Source organism: Chaetodon trifascialis, chromosome 1, assembly GCF_039877785.1.
Source record: "Chaetodon trifascialis isolate fChaTrf1 chromosome 1, fChaTrf1.hap1, whole genome shotgun sequence".
Lineage (NCBI taxonomy): Eukaryota > Metazoa > Chordata > Actinopteri > Chaetodontiformes > Chaetodontidae > Chaetodon > Chaetodon trifascialis.
In genome coordinates this window covers 25,670,725-25,686,359 of record NC_092056.1, presented here as the reverse complement: position 1 = coordinate 25,686,359, position 15,635 = coordinate 25,670,725, and the positions used below count along the sequence as shown (strand labels likewise).

Here is a 15,635-nt window from a genome sequence, read left to right as displayed (position 1 = left end):
AATGCTGACCACTCCTATTCGATAAGCTCTCTGAGAAAGCTTCACTCCCCCTGCTGCATTTGCTCTAAGTGTTGAGGGTGAAAGTATGTGTAGTGTTTTTGTTCATAAAGACAGTTCTGTAAAGGGGAGACACCTCCCAGTCAGCCAGATCTGTTTGCATAATCCTGGGTGGGTTGCTTTAGCTGTGGGGCCCAGTGGTTGATGTCACCAGCCAGGCTGCAAGTGACTTCACTTTTCATGAGGGAAAGGTAATTACCAACACATAAAGAGGGAGCTGTAAGTTGTAAAGCAACTTCAGTGCACGGTTGGTAATGAGCAAGCTCACTAAGTGGTAGTTGTCTTTCAGCTTGTGGCATCTTCATTTTGAGTTAAATGAAAACTATTCTGAAGCAGATAAGTGGAGTGCTGAAAATAAAAAGGGTCCATTTCCACTTCGAGCCGTGTCTCACTCCATTTACCAAAAAGCTGTTTTTTCCCTGCAGTTTAATGTCTTAATATAAACGGGTGAGAACAATCTGACCTCACCAGTAACTCAGGCATTATTAAGAACAATACCTGACAACCGCAAGCAAAACACATACATCCTCTGCCATTAAACTGTGGAGAGAAAGCACTGCAGTGTGTGTGGATTAAAGTGAAATGACACACAGTGAAATGTTGGAGAGAGGTAACAGGTCAGTTGACACAGAAGTTGTAACCGAGACTTGTGTGATGCGAATAGTTTCCAGTCTCTCTGGAGTCTCTCGGAACAATACTGGCAGCCCACAACTTTTCAATTTGTCCTCGGCTATCCAACTGCAGCTGAAACTGCTAAACTAGGCAGTGGGCTTTGTGGTGATGTTCTTTGGATTCTTCTATTGTTCCGCGAAGACAAGAGACAAACAAGGCTGCCCTTACAGGCCTGGACAAACTACGCCATCTGTCCTCTGGTATATTGACATGAGAAGATTTGTTCAGAGAATAGAACAATGTCCACTGAAACTCTGTGCTGGCATTACTGTCACACAGTGTGGACATATTTCTTTCAATATTTTTTTCCTTTTCTATTTTTTATTGTTGTTGAATTGTGCTGGAGCCAAAAAGCACCACACAGAAAAAAACGTATTATTACTCTACAATTAAAACAGCCTTTGACTAACATTTAAAGATGTGCTTTGTGCTTACTTTAAGAGGAGCTTGTGGAGGCGTTTGTGTCCTCGCGAGGATGCAATGGTGGAGGGGATGTGGCCTGCTCTGTTGGCCATTTGCAGCGCCTCTCTTGCTCCAGGCTGCTGCAGCAAGAAGCACGTAACCCGAAAAAGACCTCGACGTGCTGAGAAATGCAGCAGAGTCTCCTGAGGATTCAGGTCTGAGGAAGAGACAGAGGATGAGAAATACAGAAATAAACACCAGAGTGCAAGAAAAAAGAAAAAGAAACAGCGAAAGACAGAAGAGTGCAGCAGTCCAGGCAACCAATTTGTGGTGCTGTAGCCAACATACCATCACTTGCTGCAGCTTGGCAACACCACAGTGCCATCTAATTAAACCAGTACAGGGCCCACAGTGACCCAGTAAACAACAGGCCTTTACACATTTTACAGACTGATAAAACTATGGCTGTCTATCATGTACTTGTACTATCATGTACATGTACTGTAATTTTTGTATTAAAACCCACATCCCATCGACAGTATTTTTTAAAGTAGCCATTTCTGGACACAGACCTTTGCACATGACAGAGTATGTCAAGCTGTTGTGTTTCTGTTCCACACTGCTCGTGTTCAAGTCAGTGTGGAAATGTCTCTGAAGCAGCATTTGAGATGACAAAACTAACATAGCAACAACAATAATGATGCATGAGACTAAATCAAACTATACCATTTAATTCGAGCAGAGGTGAACACACCCTATTTTAATTCAACTCCTTTATTAGACCCATGTATCAATCACACTCCTAATAACACCATCAAACACTGACACCCTCCCCTTTACACACAGACAAGACAATAATGGAGATTCATGGACATACACACACAAGTAACATATACTCAGATAGAGTATTAAAGCCAGGACCAGTGTTGGTAATTCCAGAGATCTTGTAGAATTTGTGTAGTTCAACTTTCTCTGCATCCAGTAGGAAAGATTATTAAAATATTTCTGTCGACAGTTTCCCAATCTTTTCTGTTACTATTAATCTTTTTACTGTTTGGTCGCTGGCAAATGTATTGTAAATTTAAAAGGGCATCCTGAGATAAGGGGTAAGCTTGTTTAAAAGGGAGGGAAAGTGAGTCAAGGAGTTCAACAAATGGTCAGTTTACAGCGAAAGGTGGAACATACAGATCATCGGAGAGAACTACAAACCTCAGTAAGTTGAAATACTAGACAACTTCATGTTAGGGTGTTTAATGGTGTGATGTTTGAAAAACATCCACTTCAGCACCCAGATGTCTTGTAATGCAGCGTCAGTGTATTGCACACAGAATGCTCAGGCTTATAAAACCAGCTGGTCTGTGGTTATTTATAACGGCAGAAACTACAGGAATGAAAGAGATAAAACATCTACAGTGCTGCTGCTGAGTCCAGATTTCTCTGGACAGAGTGTTTCTTCACGCTTGTTAGATTGATTGTGTTTTACTCTTTAGCTTTCATTTTTCTCTGCCAGTGAGCAGAGGATTTTCTTCATCCAGCATCCATACACAAAACCAGACACTCATTCGAGCAAACGGGGAACATTCATGGCTTTTCAGCTAGACACAGACAAACACTTCTATACTGCAACTCATCTGCGATTGTGCAGGTTTTAAGAGTACGATCAAAGCAGTTTGGAAAGAGCTGAAAACTGCAACAGATGAGAGAAACGGGCTGAAAACATAGCTTACTGTTATCAGCATGACAATAACCATTAGGCAACATTTACAATGCTGGTTGTGTCTGCTGATGAGAGGTTTCACTCCATTTACTGTGCGCCAGTCTGAACCAGCCTGCCCTGATGAATTTCAAGCTAATTGGTCATATTTCATGCTCCACTTGGCCGAGCTGGGCTAGACTGGAATGTGAGGTGCCATACAGCAGCAAGAAATGCTTTGTTGCTGATGGTGGTTCCTAAACACTGGCTGCCATAACGTTCATGACATTTCTGTGCAATGGCATGTGGGAGGGTCAGCTGGGACATATGTGTAGTTACGGCTATTTGTTGCTGTACAGGAATGATCAACAGGAAGTGGCTTAACAGTATGTTGGGTCAGGGTGAGCTTCGCTGCTCCTGAGCAGAGATCCTAGCGAGCTGGTTACTCTTTAGCTTCACTCACTCTGCAACAGTCAGATGTTTTTTCTTACTTCAAACATGCAAGTATAATAAACTTGGGCCTGCAGCAATTATTTTCATTATCAGTTAATTAATAAAGGAATCTATTATTCTTTGATTGTTCAATTAATTATTTGGCCTGAAGTTTAAATTAATTTAACTAATTTAAAATGTCATTTAAAAAAGCAAGTAAAAAGTAAAGCAAATTGGCAATGTCAGTTGGCCAATCCCTCTGGTCCAGACTGAAATATGTCAAATGGATTGCCATGAAATTTTGTTCACGCATGTTAACTTGGTCATTGTTCATGCGAAGCACAGCTTTGCAGCCGCGTAGAGCTGCGAGCATGGCTGTAGCTGTCTTGTTGATGAATAATGTAAACAATTAATATGTCCACCACTGCACTTGGTCGTCGTCAACTGGAGGAGAAGCACTGGAGCCGGCAACACCAACAGACTTAATAAACTGATTAAGAAGGCTGTCTCCGTAATTGGCTGTGAAGCAGACATCTTTGAAGTTGTGGTGGCGAGGAGGCCGCTGAACAAACTGTTATCCATTATGGATAATCACCCTCTCCAGCACTTCCTGGACAGGCAGTGGAGCGCTTTCTCTCACAGACTGGTTAAGCCTCGTCGTCACACGGGTCAATACAGGAAATCTTTCTGCCCAAAGCAGTAATTCTCTACAACACCGCACCACTGTCGAACAGAGAACTCTCAGCTGTTCTCCTTCAATAACTTTACTCAAGGCGAAGTTACACATCTTTACACTGCTACTCTACCTCATTGTATTAAAAAAAAACTTCAATAAGTTTGTACACGTGTCTAATGTACAACCATGATTTGCTGTGTAAAGCAGAAATAAAACAGAATGTGATCACTTGCTCTTTGCACTTTGTTAAACCGTTGGCGGTAACCAGTTTGTTTACAATTTTTTCTGTTTTTATTTAGGTTTCATACAGTCCCAATTTCTTTGGAATCAGGGTTGTACTGTATGTTTATAGTATGTTTTCCTATATTTATACTTTATATTTGATTTTACTGTCTATAATGTATTCTAGTATATTCTTTATATTGTGCACAAGATATTTCATAGATATACACCTTATTATATTCATGGAGTATGCTAAGATTTTTCCTTAGGTTATTTATTGAACATTTTCAATTGATATCTCTTCTAGTGTTGATGTGTGCATTCACTGTGTATTTACTACTCCTGCACAGTGCCTGGATAATATGCTGCTGTAACACAAGAATTTCCCAATTTCAGATCAAGAAAGCCATTCAACCAATCATCCATCCATCTATCCATCCATACATCAACATTTCTTGTACTGTACATCCAACTTGCTGCTGAGTGCACTCCATGTTGCAAGAAAGGACAGACAGAGCTGAGGGGATTTTACCCTGTAGTTGTTAAGGCGGCGGCTAAGGCTGCTAAGTCACTTACTGAAATGGTCCATTCACAAACCATAGGCTACAGATAATTTGACCCTTAACGCTGCTAACTGTTGAGCACTGGTAAATAAGCTGGGTGTTCAAACTTTCACTGACATGCAAAGTTCTTCCAGGTGAAGTGAATTTCCACGAGGACAATAAATGTCTCGCTATGGCGAGACCATTGACTGTTGTGTGTCCACAGTGAGAAGGATGGCTGAGATAAACCACCGTCACTTCCACCTATAGTCCGCTACTATCCATCATCTGACAGATCTGATAAATGGGGGGTAGAGTAGCAGTTCTCCTCCCTTCGTGCAGTACATCGCGGCTGAACGTCTTGTATTAAAGCGGTGACATATTGTGAAGCAGAGCTTATTAGAGCACACATCACTCACTGCAGCAGGAAGACGCCTTCAACATCAACAACATGACAACTGACTGCAATGCAAAAGAGCCTGTGTGTGTGTGTGTGTGTGTGTGTGTGTGTGTGTGTGTGTGTGTGTGTGTGTGTGTGTGTGTGTGTGTGTGTTTTCAAAAAGCAGACCTTATCTTATCAGTAGGGAGGGCATTACTGAAAATTTGATGACTTTTCTTTTCAGACTCCAACCCAATAATGAATGAAACATTTTAAGATGTGTGTGGACTTTCAATTGCCAGATTTTACTTACTGAGTCTTCGTCTTTGTCAAAGATCCTGCTGGTTCTGCTGGTTTTGTCTAATATCCCGGTCTAAGTTAAACCATGAGCCATTATCTTAACAACAGCCAGAGGCAGAGGCCGCGCTCTAACTACTCCCAAAAGTCTTGTTTATGCTGCTGCACAAAGAGCAATTACCTTGCAGAGTTTATCATCTACATCAGCTTGTTTGGCTTCCTTTAACTCATTAAAACCATCAGAGTCAATGGCTGGAGAAAATTGGCACTTAAAATTTAATAAAAAGAAAAAAAACAAAAAAAAGTAGGTTTGTTTGCACTGATACAGCTATTTGTCACATCCCAAACGCCTGTTTGGCTCAGCTGCAGCACAGAGACACTCTGCTCTGTTTGATCACAGTATTAATAGTCAATGAATGTCCACATGAGATCTGATCTCATGTTCACGTCCTTTCATTTAATACAAGCTACCAACCAAAGACTATATTGGCAACAGCCTTCTATTTGTAATTGCAGAGATATGTATATGGCCGACAGTCAAACGGTGCTTAATACAAGATTACAGGAAAATCTATCATTCAGTCAATGAGCTAAACACGTGAAGTTGACTGAAGCATCACATGTCTCTGATACCTGAAAAGTTGTTTTGGCAACTTCTCTGACTAAAGCTAGGTTATGATTTATAGTAGTGCTGTCAATCGATGAAAATATTTAATTGCGATGAATGTCCCTTGAATTGTCATTTTAATACTTTAATACTTAATACATTGTAATACTGTTATCATTGTAATACTGTTACCAACATGGAAAAGTGGATAGGCTTGCTTTGTGCAAATGTTTTTTAATTGAAAACAACAATGTGTAGTGTTATATTTCACACTAACATTCTCACTTCGAGCAGTCATTCACATTTGAATAAATCAAATCTCACACAATTTAACACTGTCAATAAACAGATGACAAAAAAATAAATACTTGATTAAAAAAAGCCCCTTCAACAACCCTTTCTAAGGGATCAAAACAGGATGATACAAAATAAAGTTACAAATTGCACATCATTGTAAACTAGGACTCAGGCTATAGTGCAGTTAAACCATGGCTTAAACTTTCCTTTCTTAAGTTTCCTTTGAACATAACAGCATCCATATGCCTCTGTCGAAAGCCATCCATTGTCACCTGGTTTTGACAAGGAGGCGGCAGAGAATTCGCATTCGCTGTTTGTTTGACCATCAAATGGTATTTCAGACTGAATGTGCTGCGGTGAAAACTCAGTTCACACCAACAATACACACAGATAACTTTGGTCTTGTCAGTCGACCCATCTGGCAACTTTTTGAAACTAAACTTTCCATTCACAATCTTGTTCGCATCCATTTCGGCGATTCGTGTTTGACATCCACACAGACCAGTAGCCTATTCTTTTACAGCTAACGAGCAAAAAGACAAAACACATGCGTGGGGCGTGCCTATTGTTTTGTTTCCAGCTTACAACCGGATCCTGTAGTTTTTCTTACGTTACTAGCAGTGGCCACAGCTTATAAAAAACTACAAGTTCACTAGGTCACAAAGAGCATTAATCTCGTGATAAAAAAAAAAAGACGCAGTTAAAACTGATTTGCGTTAATGCGTTAATAACGCAATATTTTTGACAGCACATCAGCATGTTAGCCTTGTGAGCGTGCTAGCATGATAGCATTAGTATGTAGTACAAAGCGGAGCTGAACAAGTTCATAGAGCTGCAAGCATGGTGTACACTCAGTCTTGCTGACGAACAATATATGCTATTTATATGTGCGCTGTACTTTGGTCATTCAATTATTGTAAAAAAGCACACATACAGTGGCTTGCAAAAATATTCATACCCCTTGAACTTTTCCACATTTTGTCACGTTACAGCCACAAACACAAATATATTTCATTGGAATTTCATGTGACAGACCAACACAAAGTGGCACACAATTGTGAAGTACAAAGAAAATTATACATGATTTTTAATTTTTTCAACAAAAGTGCAGTGTGCAAAAGTATTCAGCCCCCTTTTCTCTGAGTGAAACCAACTGCCTTCAGAAGTTGCCTGATGATTGCTGAATGATCAAATGTTGACCTAATGACTAAACAGAGTCCACCTGTGTGTAATCTAATCTCAGTACAAATACAACTGTTCTGTGACAGCCTCAGAGGTTTGTTAAGAGAATATTGGGGAGCAAACGGCATCATGAAGTCCAAGGAACACACCAAATAAGTCAGGGATAAAGTTGTGGAGAAGTTTAACGCAGGGTTAGGCTATAAAAAGATTTCCCAAGCTTTGAACATCTCACGGAGCACTGTTCAATCCATCATCCAGAAATGGGCAAAGTATGGCACAACTGCGAACCTACCAATACACAGTCGTCCACCTAAACTTAAAGGCCGAACAACGAGAAAACTGTTCAGAGATGCAGCCAACAGGGGGTGGGGGAATCTGTCCACAGGACAACTATTGGGCATGCACTGCACAAATCTGGCCTTTATGGAAGTGTGGCAAGACGAAAGCCATTGTTAAAAGAAAACCATAAGAGGTCCCGTTTGCAGTTTGCCAGAAACACGTGGAAGAAGGTGCTCTGGTCAGATGAGACCAAAATTGAACATCTTGGCCTAAATGCAAAATGCTATGTCTGGTGGAAAACTAACACTGCACATCACTCTGAACACACCATCCCCACTGTCAAACATGGTGGTAGCAGCATCATGCCCTGGGGGTGCTTCTCTTCAGCAGGGACGGGGAAGATGGTCAGAGTTGGTGGGAAGATGGATGTAGCCAAGTACAGGGCAATCTTGGAAGAAAACTTGTTGGAGTCTGCAAAAGACTTGAGATTGGGGTGGAGGTTCACCTTCCAGCAGGACAACGACCCTAAACATAAAGCCAGGGCTACAATGAAATGGTTCCAAACAAAACATATTCATGTGTTCGAATGGCCCAGTCAAAGTCCAGACCTAAATCCAATCAAGAATCTGTGGCAAGATCTGAAAACTACCGTACACAAACGCTCTCCATCTGACTGAGCTTGAGCTGTTCTGCAAAGAAGGATGGCCAAAAATTTCAGTCTCTAGATGTGCAAAGCTGGTAGAGACATACCTCAAAAGACTTGCAGCAGCTGTAACTGCAATTCAACAACATGACAACTGACTGCAATGCAAAAGAGCCTGTGTGTGTGTGTGTGTGTGTGTGTGTGTGTGTGTGTGTGTGTGTGTGTGTGTGTGTGTGTGTGTGTGTGTGTGTGTGTGTGTGTGTATATCTGCACAAAAGAAGTGTGGGTGAGAGGCTGATGCTTGTGAAGGCATGGCTAAATATTACTGGCATCCTCCTAGGCTGAGCTGTAATGTTAGCTAGCACTATCAGTTAGTTCTAAAGTCATCTCGACAAGGTTTACTTAGCTAACTTCTTTCACGCAGCACTTTCACTTTCAGACTCGAACAGAAGCAGTACCTTAATGTCATGTTTTTCCCAAAGCGCATGTCATGACCAATTTCAGACCCGTGCTTTGAGACTGAGTAACTTCCACATCCAAACAGACTACTGTCATCTGTCAGAAGGCATGGCTGCTGAGCATACTTAACCAAAATGTCAAAATGTGTTCAGTTCCACTCTGCCACCACAGTAGTGACGGGGGTCTGAGAGCGTATCACATAAATCAGCTGCCCGATTTGTTTATAAAGGTATAAATTAAGCTGGAGTCACTTCTACTAAGTAGCAGTAGGACACACACTGAAAAGTATACACATGCATGCAACATGATGCTGAGAGACCCCTCTGCATAATTTCATTGACAAATACTGCATGAGACACAGACAAACACACTAACAGGTGCCTTGTGTGTCATTATGTGTTGAACAACTATAATTTGTCGGTATGTTTCTGCATCAGAGACATTCTGTCTGACTCTTGGGAATTTTACTGTGTGAGGAAATGACTACACTACAAACCAGTCCACTGCCCTCTAGTCTCACCAGTGCTGTTGGCTAGTTTTCTCCCCAGTAAGCTCCATCCTGGAGGCAGCGCAAGGTGGCGGAGTGCCAGTGCCAGGCTCTCATCCAGACGTTCACACTCCTGCAGGGGAATCTGAAACTCATCCAGCAGCAGCGCCCCATCGAGGCCATCAGCTCGGCCTGCAGTGCTCACCTGTGTGGAGGGCGATTAAAAAGATGAGTCAAGTTTTTACAGAGGAGGAGCTGAGGCTTAGTCTACTGGAAGCACTCGCTTTAAGATGCTCAGCATAAGAGCATTAACCAAATGCCTGAAACGAAAGATGTAAATGTAGGAATACACATCCACATGCATCTATCATTATTAAGCTCAATTTGGGGCTGAGCGGTGTTGACAAAAGCAAATCATATTCAGACTAAAAAAAACAAAAAAAAGTTCCATTAGAGGCCTGAAGTTTGAGTTACATTATCTTGTCTTCCTCCTTGCCAAAGCAAAATCTAGATTCAGTTTCTAGGGGATGATAAATTGTATTGAATGAATTCATTACCAGGGACTGTGAGACATGAAGCCTCGTCAGGGAGACAACAATAACATGACAATCTTTTGTCTTACTGTCACTTTGCCCACACTGCTGTATCATTTGTAACCAATGGCAACCACTTTTTATCCTCTTCTGTGATAAGCCTCAGGTTTTGTGGTTAATTTACCGCTTACTCAGACATGGAAATGCCCGGTTTCGTAACTCACCAGGAACTGGGCCATGTCAAAAGCCAAATCCTGGACAAAGCTGAATCGATGCTCAGCCAACGGAGCCACACGACCCAGGCATGGCTTTAGGTCCTCTGCAGCCTCTGGGACCCCTCGGCTGACTGCACACAAGGTGACTAACACCACCTCACAACAGTCATGAGCTACAGGACGATACAAAGAGGGAGAGAGAGAGAGAAGGTGAGGACAGGACAAAACCGGAGGAGGAGGAGGTGACAGAGGACAGAGGATACGCTTAAGATCCTGCTACTTTAAAGCATTTTTCACAATACAATGACAAATAAATAAGATTTATTCTAAATTAGCAGTCTGTCTGCGTATATGACTAAAGCCCCAATATGTTTAAAATCTGCCTTTTATAAAGTTGAGTGTGTTTTGGGCGTAAGCAATTTGCTATATTCCTGAGCTGTACGAACATTAGCAGTTGTTAACTAGTTGTGACTAGCAAGGAGACGCTGGCGAGATTGCAGCGATAGAAACAACACAGTAAGTCACAGCAAGGAGAACAGCAACAATGGCAATGTCTATAGTGCCTACAAGTGTGATATTAAATGTACAGATGCAACCTGTGAAAAAAATATTCATAAGAAGCAAAAAAGAAGCAAAGGGGATCACTGGGACACTTGAACAGAACAGACCCATCATTAATGTTATTAGTAGAAGCGTTTCCTACGATAAAAAGTCAAGTTTGTTCATTAATTTTGGTTCATTGTATGGTTAAGTCGCTAGCTGCTACTTGTGACACATGGAGATCAATTCTGTGACAACAATATGTAAACATTCCTCCCTCAAGGGGAACCTTGACACTCCACATCAAGCACCTCCCCAAGAAAAACTAGGCTCAAGAAATTCTGTGAGCAGTTTGCTGCTGAACGTAATGAGTTTGAGATGTTCTTTCAAAGAGCAAATGTGTTTGCTTAGATTCAGCTCATTCAGTCTTAGGGAAGGTCGATCAGGCGGAGGTAATGAAATAATCACACAGCTGCAACACAAAGCAGAGGTTTAACTAAACATTACCTGCAATATATTTGTCATTTGCCATCACAAAACTGTACAATCAAAACCAATAACAAGCTACAATACACTACAGGCTTGCAAACTGCTGAATCATATCTCATTATCACCATTCAGTCACAAATCAAACTCCACCCAACAAATTCATTAAAAAAAACTTGAGTTTTCAGTTGTCATAACAAAGAATGAACTACAAGGGCGGAGGTCCACATACATGGCCGATGTCAAAACACGACTAAAGAGAATAAAGGCTCTGAGTGGCTGCCTTGTAAATCCATGCTGTGCTGACATCCCTGCTGGTAATTTACAGGACACGACACAATCTTCTGCCTCAATTTACTTCCTCCCCTCATGCCAAGCGGTACGCTGTGGATGCAGGACTCCTTGTCATTTTACTCTGACCCTTGATAGCGCCCTCTGCATCTGGAACAAGACGCCATATCAGACCCATTAAATCAGCACATTGTCTTTCATTTACTCTGTGCCAGTGTTGTTTGTCTCTACAAAAGCAGTCAGTTGGTCACTTGGCAGCTATGCCTGAATGTTAAGGTTCACGTGCCTTGCTCAAGGGCACCTCGATCCAAGCCAAAGCACTGAATCACTGTCTCTGCAGCCATTTTCCCAGGCCACCTGGGAATTCTATCCCGCGACCTTCTGCTTGGTCACAGGATCTGTCCTTTGGAGTTGTGTGTGTTCTGATTGGAGGGAGCAGAGAAGCGGAACTAATCTGTTAGAAGCGAGTAACACCTCCTCTGACCCCCCCGTCAGACGGCTGTAATTCAGCCGAGCTCTTAACAAGATAACACAGTTTCACATGTTCTGCCTTCTTTTTTCCTGCCTGGAATGCAGACGCTTGAGGAAAGTTCAATAACATCTTCTGTGTTTGTCCCCTCAGCTCCAACCTTTACATGTCTCTCCCCAACATTTCACTCTCATCCATGTTCACGACAGGGTCTCCTCAGGTTTTACCACCTCTTTTCTGTGTACAGTGACCTCTGACTCTTGCTTTCTGTGCACTCTGCTGTTACTCATCTACCTCACAGGAAATCTCTCTGGCTTCAGCGCTGGCTAAATGCATTCAATTTTGCAAACAGAATAAGTGGGATGTTCTCCAAGAGGAATGATGAATGAGCCCGGCTCTAGGAAACGTAAAATGAGGTGATTTCTCTCTCCCAAATCACAACATTAGTTTAAAAACGAGGACAGTGGTAGTGGATGATTAATCATTTATTACTTTCTTCCACAGCTATAAGAACTCCTGACTGGCCCAAGCTTGCTGTGTGATATGAGGGCAGAATAACACCATCCTTAATGAAAGACTCTGACATTCTGGCATGCTTTAGCGCCTCTTAATGTTAATTCGGGCAACAGCACATGGTGGCTGTAGAGGATTAACCAATATATCCTTTATCAGACTGTTGTCAGTGATTCTGATAAGATTTTTATTTTGTATTTTAATCCTTTTAGAGGACTTTGACTGCATTTTGACCTAAAACGGAAAAGTCTGCATTGATGGCACCTTCACATAACCTTCATTTCAGTTTGTTTTTGTTTACCAACACTAATCTGGGTAATCTCAAGGGTATGTGTGACAAGGACTGTGCTATCAGTTAGCACAGACAAACATGACAGCAGAACTGAAAATAGCTACAACATGTATTAAATACTGTAGGTGGAGCTGCCTTCCCACAGGTCCATTAGAGGGACAAGGGAAGCTGCAAGGCATTGTGGGTGGGTTGGCTTACCGGGACACAGTGCGTGCAAGGTGTCATGATTGTTCCTTAAGGTGCTGGTCAGGTGCCTCTGTGTGCTGCCAGCAAACAGCAGGAAATAGTCCACACCCTCCTCATGCGCAGCCAGCTCTTCATCTGTGAGCTGCACTGAGATAACACACTGCCCCTGAAAGAAAAAACAACATATTTAGAGAAGGAGTGATCGTATGCTGTGCTGTTGTGTTGGAGCACATTTCTCAAAATATCTAATGTATAATAGATATAGTTAATATCTCTCCATTTATTCATTTACCAATATACAGTATACATTCTATAACCAGGTTAACTGACGAGAAGCTGAACCTCTGCAGTTACAGGTACCTGGTCATGTAAAAGAAGCTCATTTTCTATCAAGACACATTTCATGTTCAAACATTTGTCGCTTAAGTGCATCTTTGCTGATCCAAATCAAGCAGATGGGTCTAAAGAAATGCATAAATGCACTGAGAATCCTTTTTGATTACAATTATCAAGCCACATTTGGAGCTAGTCAGGGATGCATGTGTCCACTTACAGAATACAGTGTGCACTAAAATGCTCAAGAACACAAATGCATTCCGGACTTAATTAATTAATTAATTAATTAATTAATTAATTAATTAATTGATTAATGGAAATATAGCTGTTCTTCTCTAGCTGAGTGCAAATGTGTCTCCTGTAGATAAAATCAAGAGTGATCAGGAGAGTGAAATCCAATTACCGTTGGTCACTTTAGATGCATTTAAGACAAGTGCTGATGCCACATGTGAGCCACAATCTTAGTTACAGTCTGAATATCTAGATACTAAATGTTAAGTGGAACATTCTGCATGGAGGGTGTAAGTCTTCTCAGTACCACACATGTTTAAAACAATTACACTAATGCCTCAAAGTTAATATGGTAATGATTTATTGATGCTAAAATGCTACACGTCACATCATTAACAACCACACAGAGAAGCAGCAGCCAGTGCTGAAACATGGAGGCGTAGCCTGACTTTGTGCCAACTCAGTGAGCGATCTCTGTCAGGCTTGGACCACTGAGGAGGAGGAGGATTTTCATTTTACAAAACGAGGAGGCAACGTGGTTAACAGCAACGCTTCTGTATGAGTGCTTTTTCTCAACCAATGCAGCTTATACCCGCACAGTACTTCTCCATCATGTGGAAGCCGGTTCTGAAAGGCAACATGCAGCAATGTTAGCTGTTCTGTGTCATGTCTGCTAAACACATCGCTTAGTCCTCACAATCCTACAATTTTCTTTCTGTCACTTACAGGACAAAGTAGTTCTAATGTTTCCTTCCTTCCATATCTTCGACCTACATGAATCAACAACTGATGATGACGCTAGTTGATTTTTGCCTTGGAAAAGCAACTTTAGCTTCAGTCTTTTAGCACAATGCCATGCATGTAGACATCAAATGCATATTCAAGACCCCTTTCATGGGATTCTTGTTGTAAAATGAGGTGAAAGCATTAAAGAATCAGCAACAGTCAGTTTCAGCCAGCAAAATCCGCGGCCGTCTGCTAGAAATGAAAGGCTGCTGTTGTCTGCCTCTGAAATCAAGGACACACTGTCTCAGAATGAACTAAGAATATTGAAGGTGAATGTGCCACCATTATCACGGCAAACTGCATATGTGCAGCACAAGAACATGAACAGAAACGGTTATTACCAAGTAGGTTCTCACATATGAGGAAATCACCTTGGTATTGTGGTGCATAACAGTCACAATATATAAAGTAGGAAAAAACCTGAATGCAAACCGTGCACTAATAGTAACAAAGGAGACTGGGTTTACCAAACCCAAATTCAACTTCATACATACATTCATACATTTACTTACTTTTTTTAGCTATATTGTAAATCTATTTCTGATCCTATGTGACTACACCGTTATGCATAGTTCATTGTGCAGTCTGCTCTTTCCCTAAAGTGACAATTGGCTGTGTTGTGGCTGGAGGCTGAGGGGAATGGTGTGGTGTCATCTGAGGACAGACTGAGGAGGAGGAGACACTACAAAAAATAGGGATATTGTTCAGAATTAGCTGTTTTCCAGTGGGGGACTGCAGCTTGTTGACACCGAGGAGGGATAATGGGACACTTCATCCCATATAATCTGAGCAGTGTTGCAATCCTTTCACCAGTCCGGTCCAACATGAACAGCCTGACGTGGTGGTCGGTGAAGGCTGGTGTCAGGGTTAAAGGTGATTCCTCCTTCTCTTATAAAGCGGTAGCCTCGGGGCCTTGTTCCATACAGGGGGGATCAGCAGGTTGACAGCAGCGAGGCTAAGCAGCAGCCTTGGGACTGGCAAGTCTCTGTTTGGCAAGCCACTGCTGCTTTTGAGCAATTTGAGGGGGAAAATGTGTTCAAAGGCGACCACATAGCCCAGAGGCCACAGGAAGAGAAACTGCATGCAGTAACCTTCATGAGGGCCAGGACTAAATACAATGACTTGCAGCATGAAGTATGCAGGCTTTGCTATGCACAGAGGGTCTCCGCTTTAACAAGCAGAGCAAAGGCACTGGTGTAAGTGAGTTGTAGATGGGTGGAAGCCAGCAGGCATGACATTCTCTCCATTAAATACTCATCTTTTATCCCAGCCCAGATCGGAAATTAGGGTTTGGTGACACAGAATGGATTGGTACATCAGTGGATTTGTGAGTTTGCAGTCAATGCGAAAATGAAAATGTATTCGTGTGAAATAAGTTCCACGTCCCCAATGGGAACAAACGAAAAGCTGCTGAAGGCTGCTCTGGCTAAG

The 15,635-nt window shown here is 41.9% G+C and overlaps 1 protein-coding gene across 4 annotated transcripts in view; it reads right to left on the bottom strand.

The window, feature by feature from the left end:
* Positions 1-15,635, bottom strand: part of LOC139348977 (A-kinase anchor protein 13) — a 108,269-nt gene that overhangs the window by 71,592 nt on the left and 21,042 nt on the right. For all 4 annotated transcript variants that reach the window (XM_070989455.1, XM_070989531.1, XM_070989616.1 and 1 more), the window contains exons 3-6: positions 12,864-13,017; positions 10,084-10,247; positions 9,360-9,531; positions 1,165-1,348 (exon numbers count right to left, since the gene is read on the bottom strand). In XM_070989455.1, coding sequence (XP_070845556.1) covers positions 1,165-1,348; positions 9,360-9,531; positions 10,084-10,247; positions 12,864-13,017 — 674 coding nt within the window. The remainder of the gene's footprint in view (positions 1-1,164; positions 1,349-9,359; positions 9,532-10,083; positions 10,248-12,863; positions 13,018-15,635) is intronic.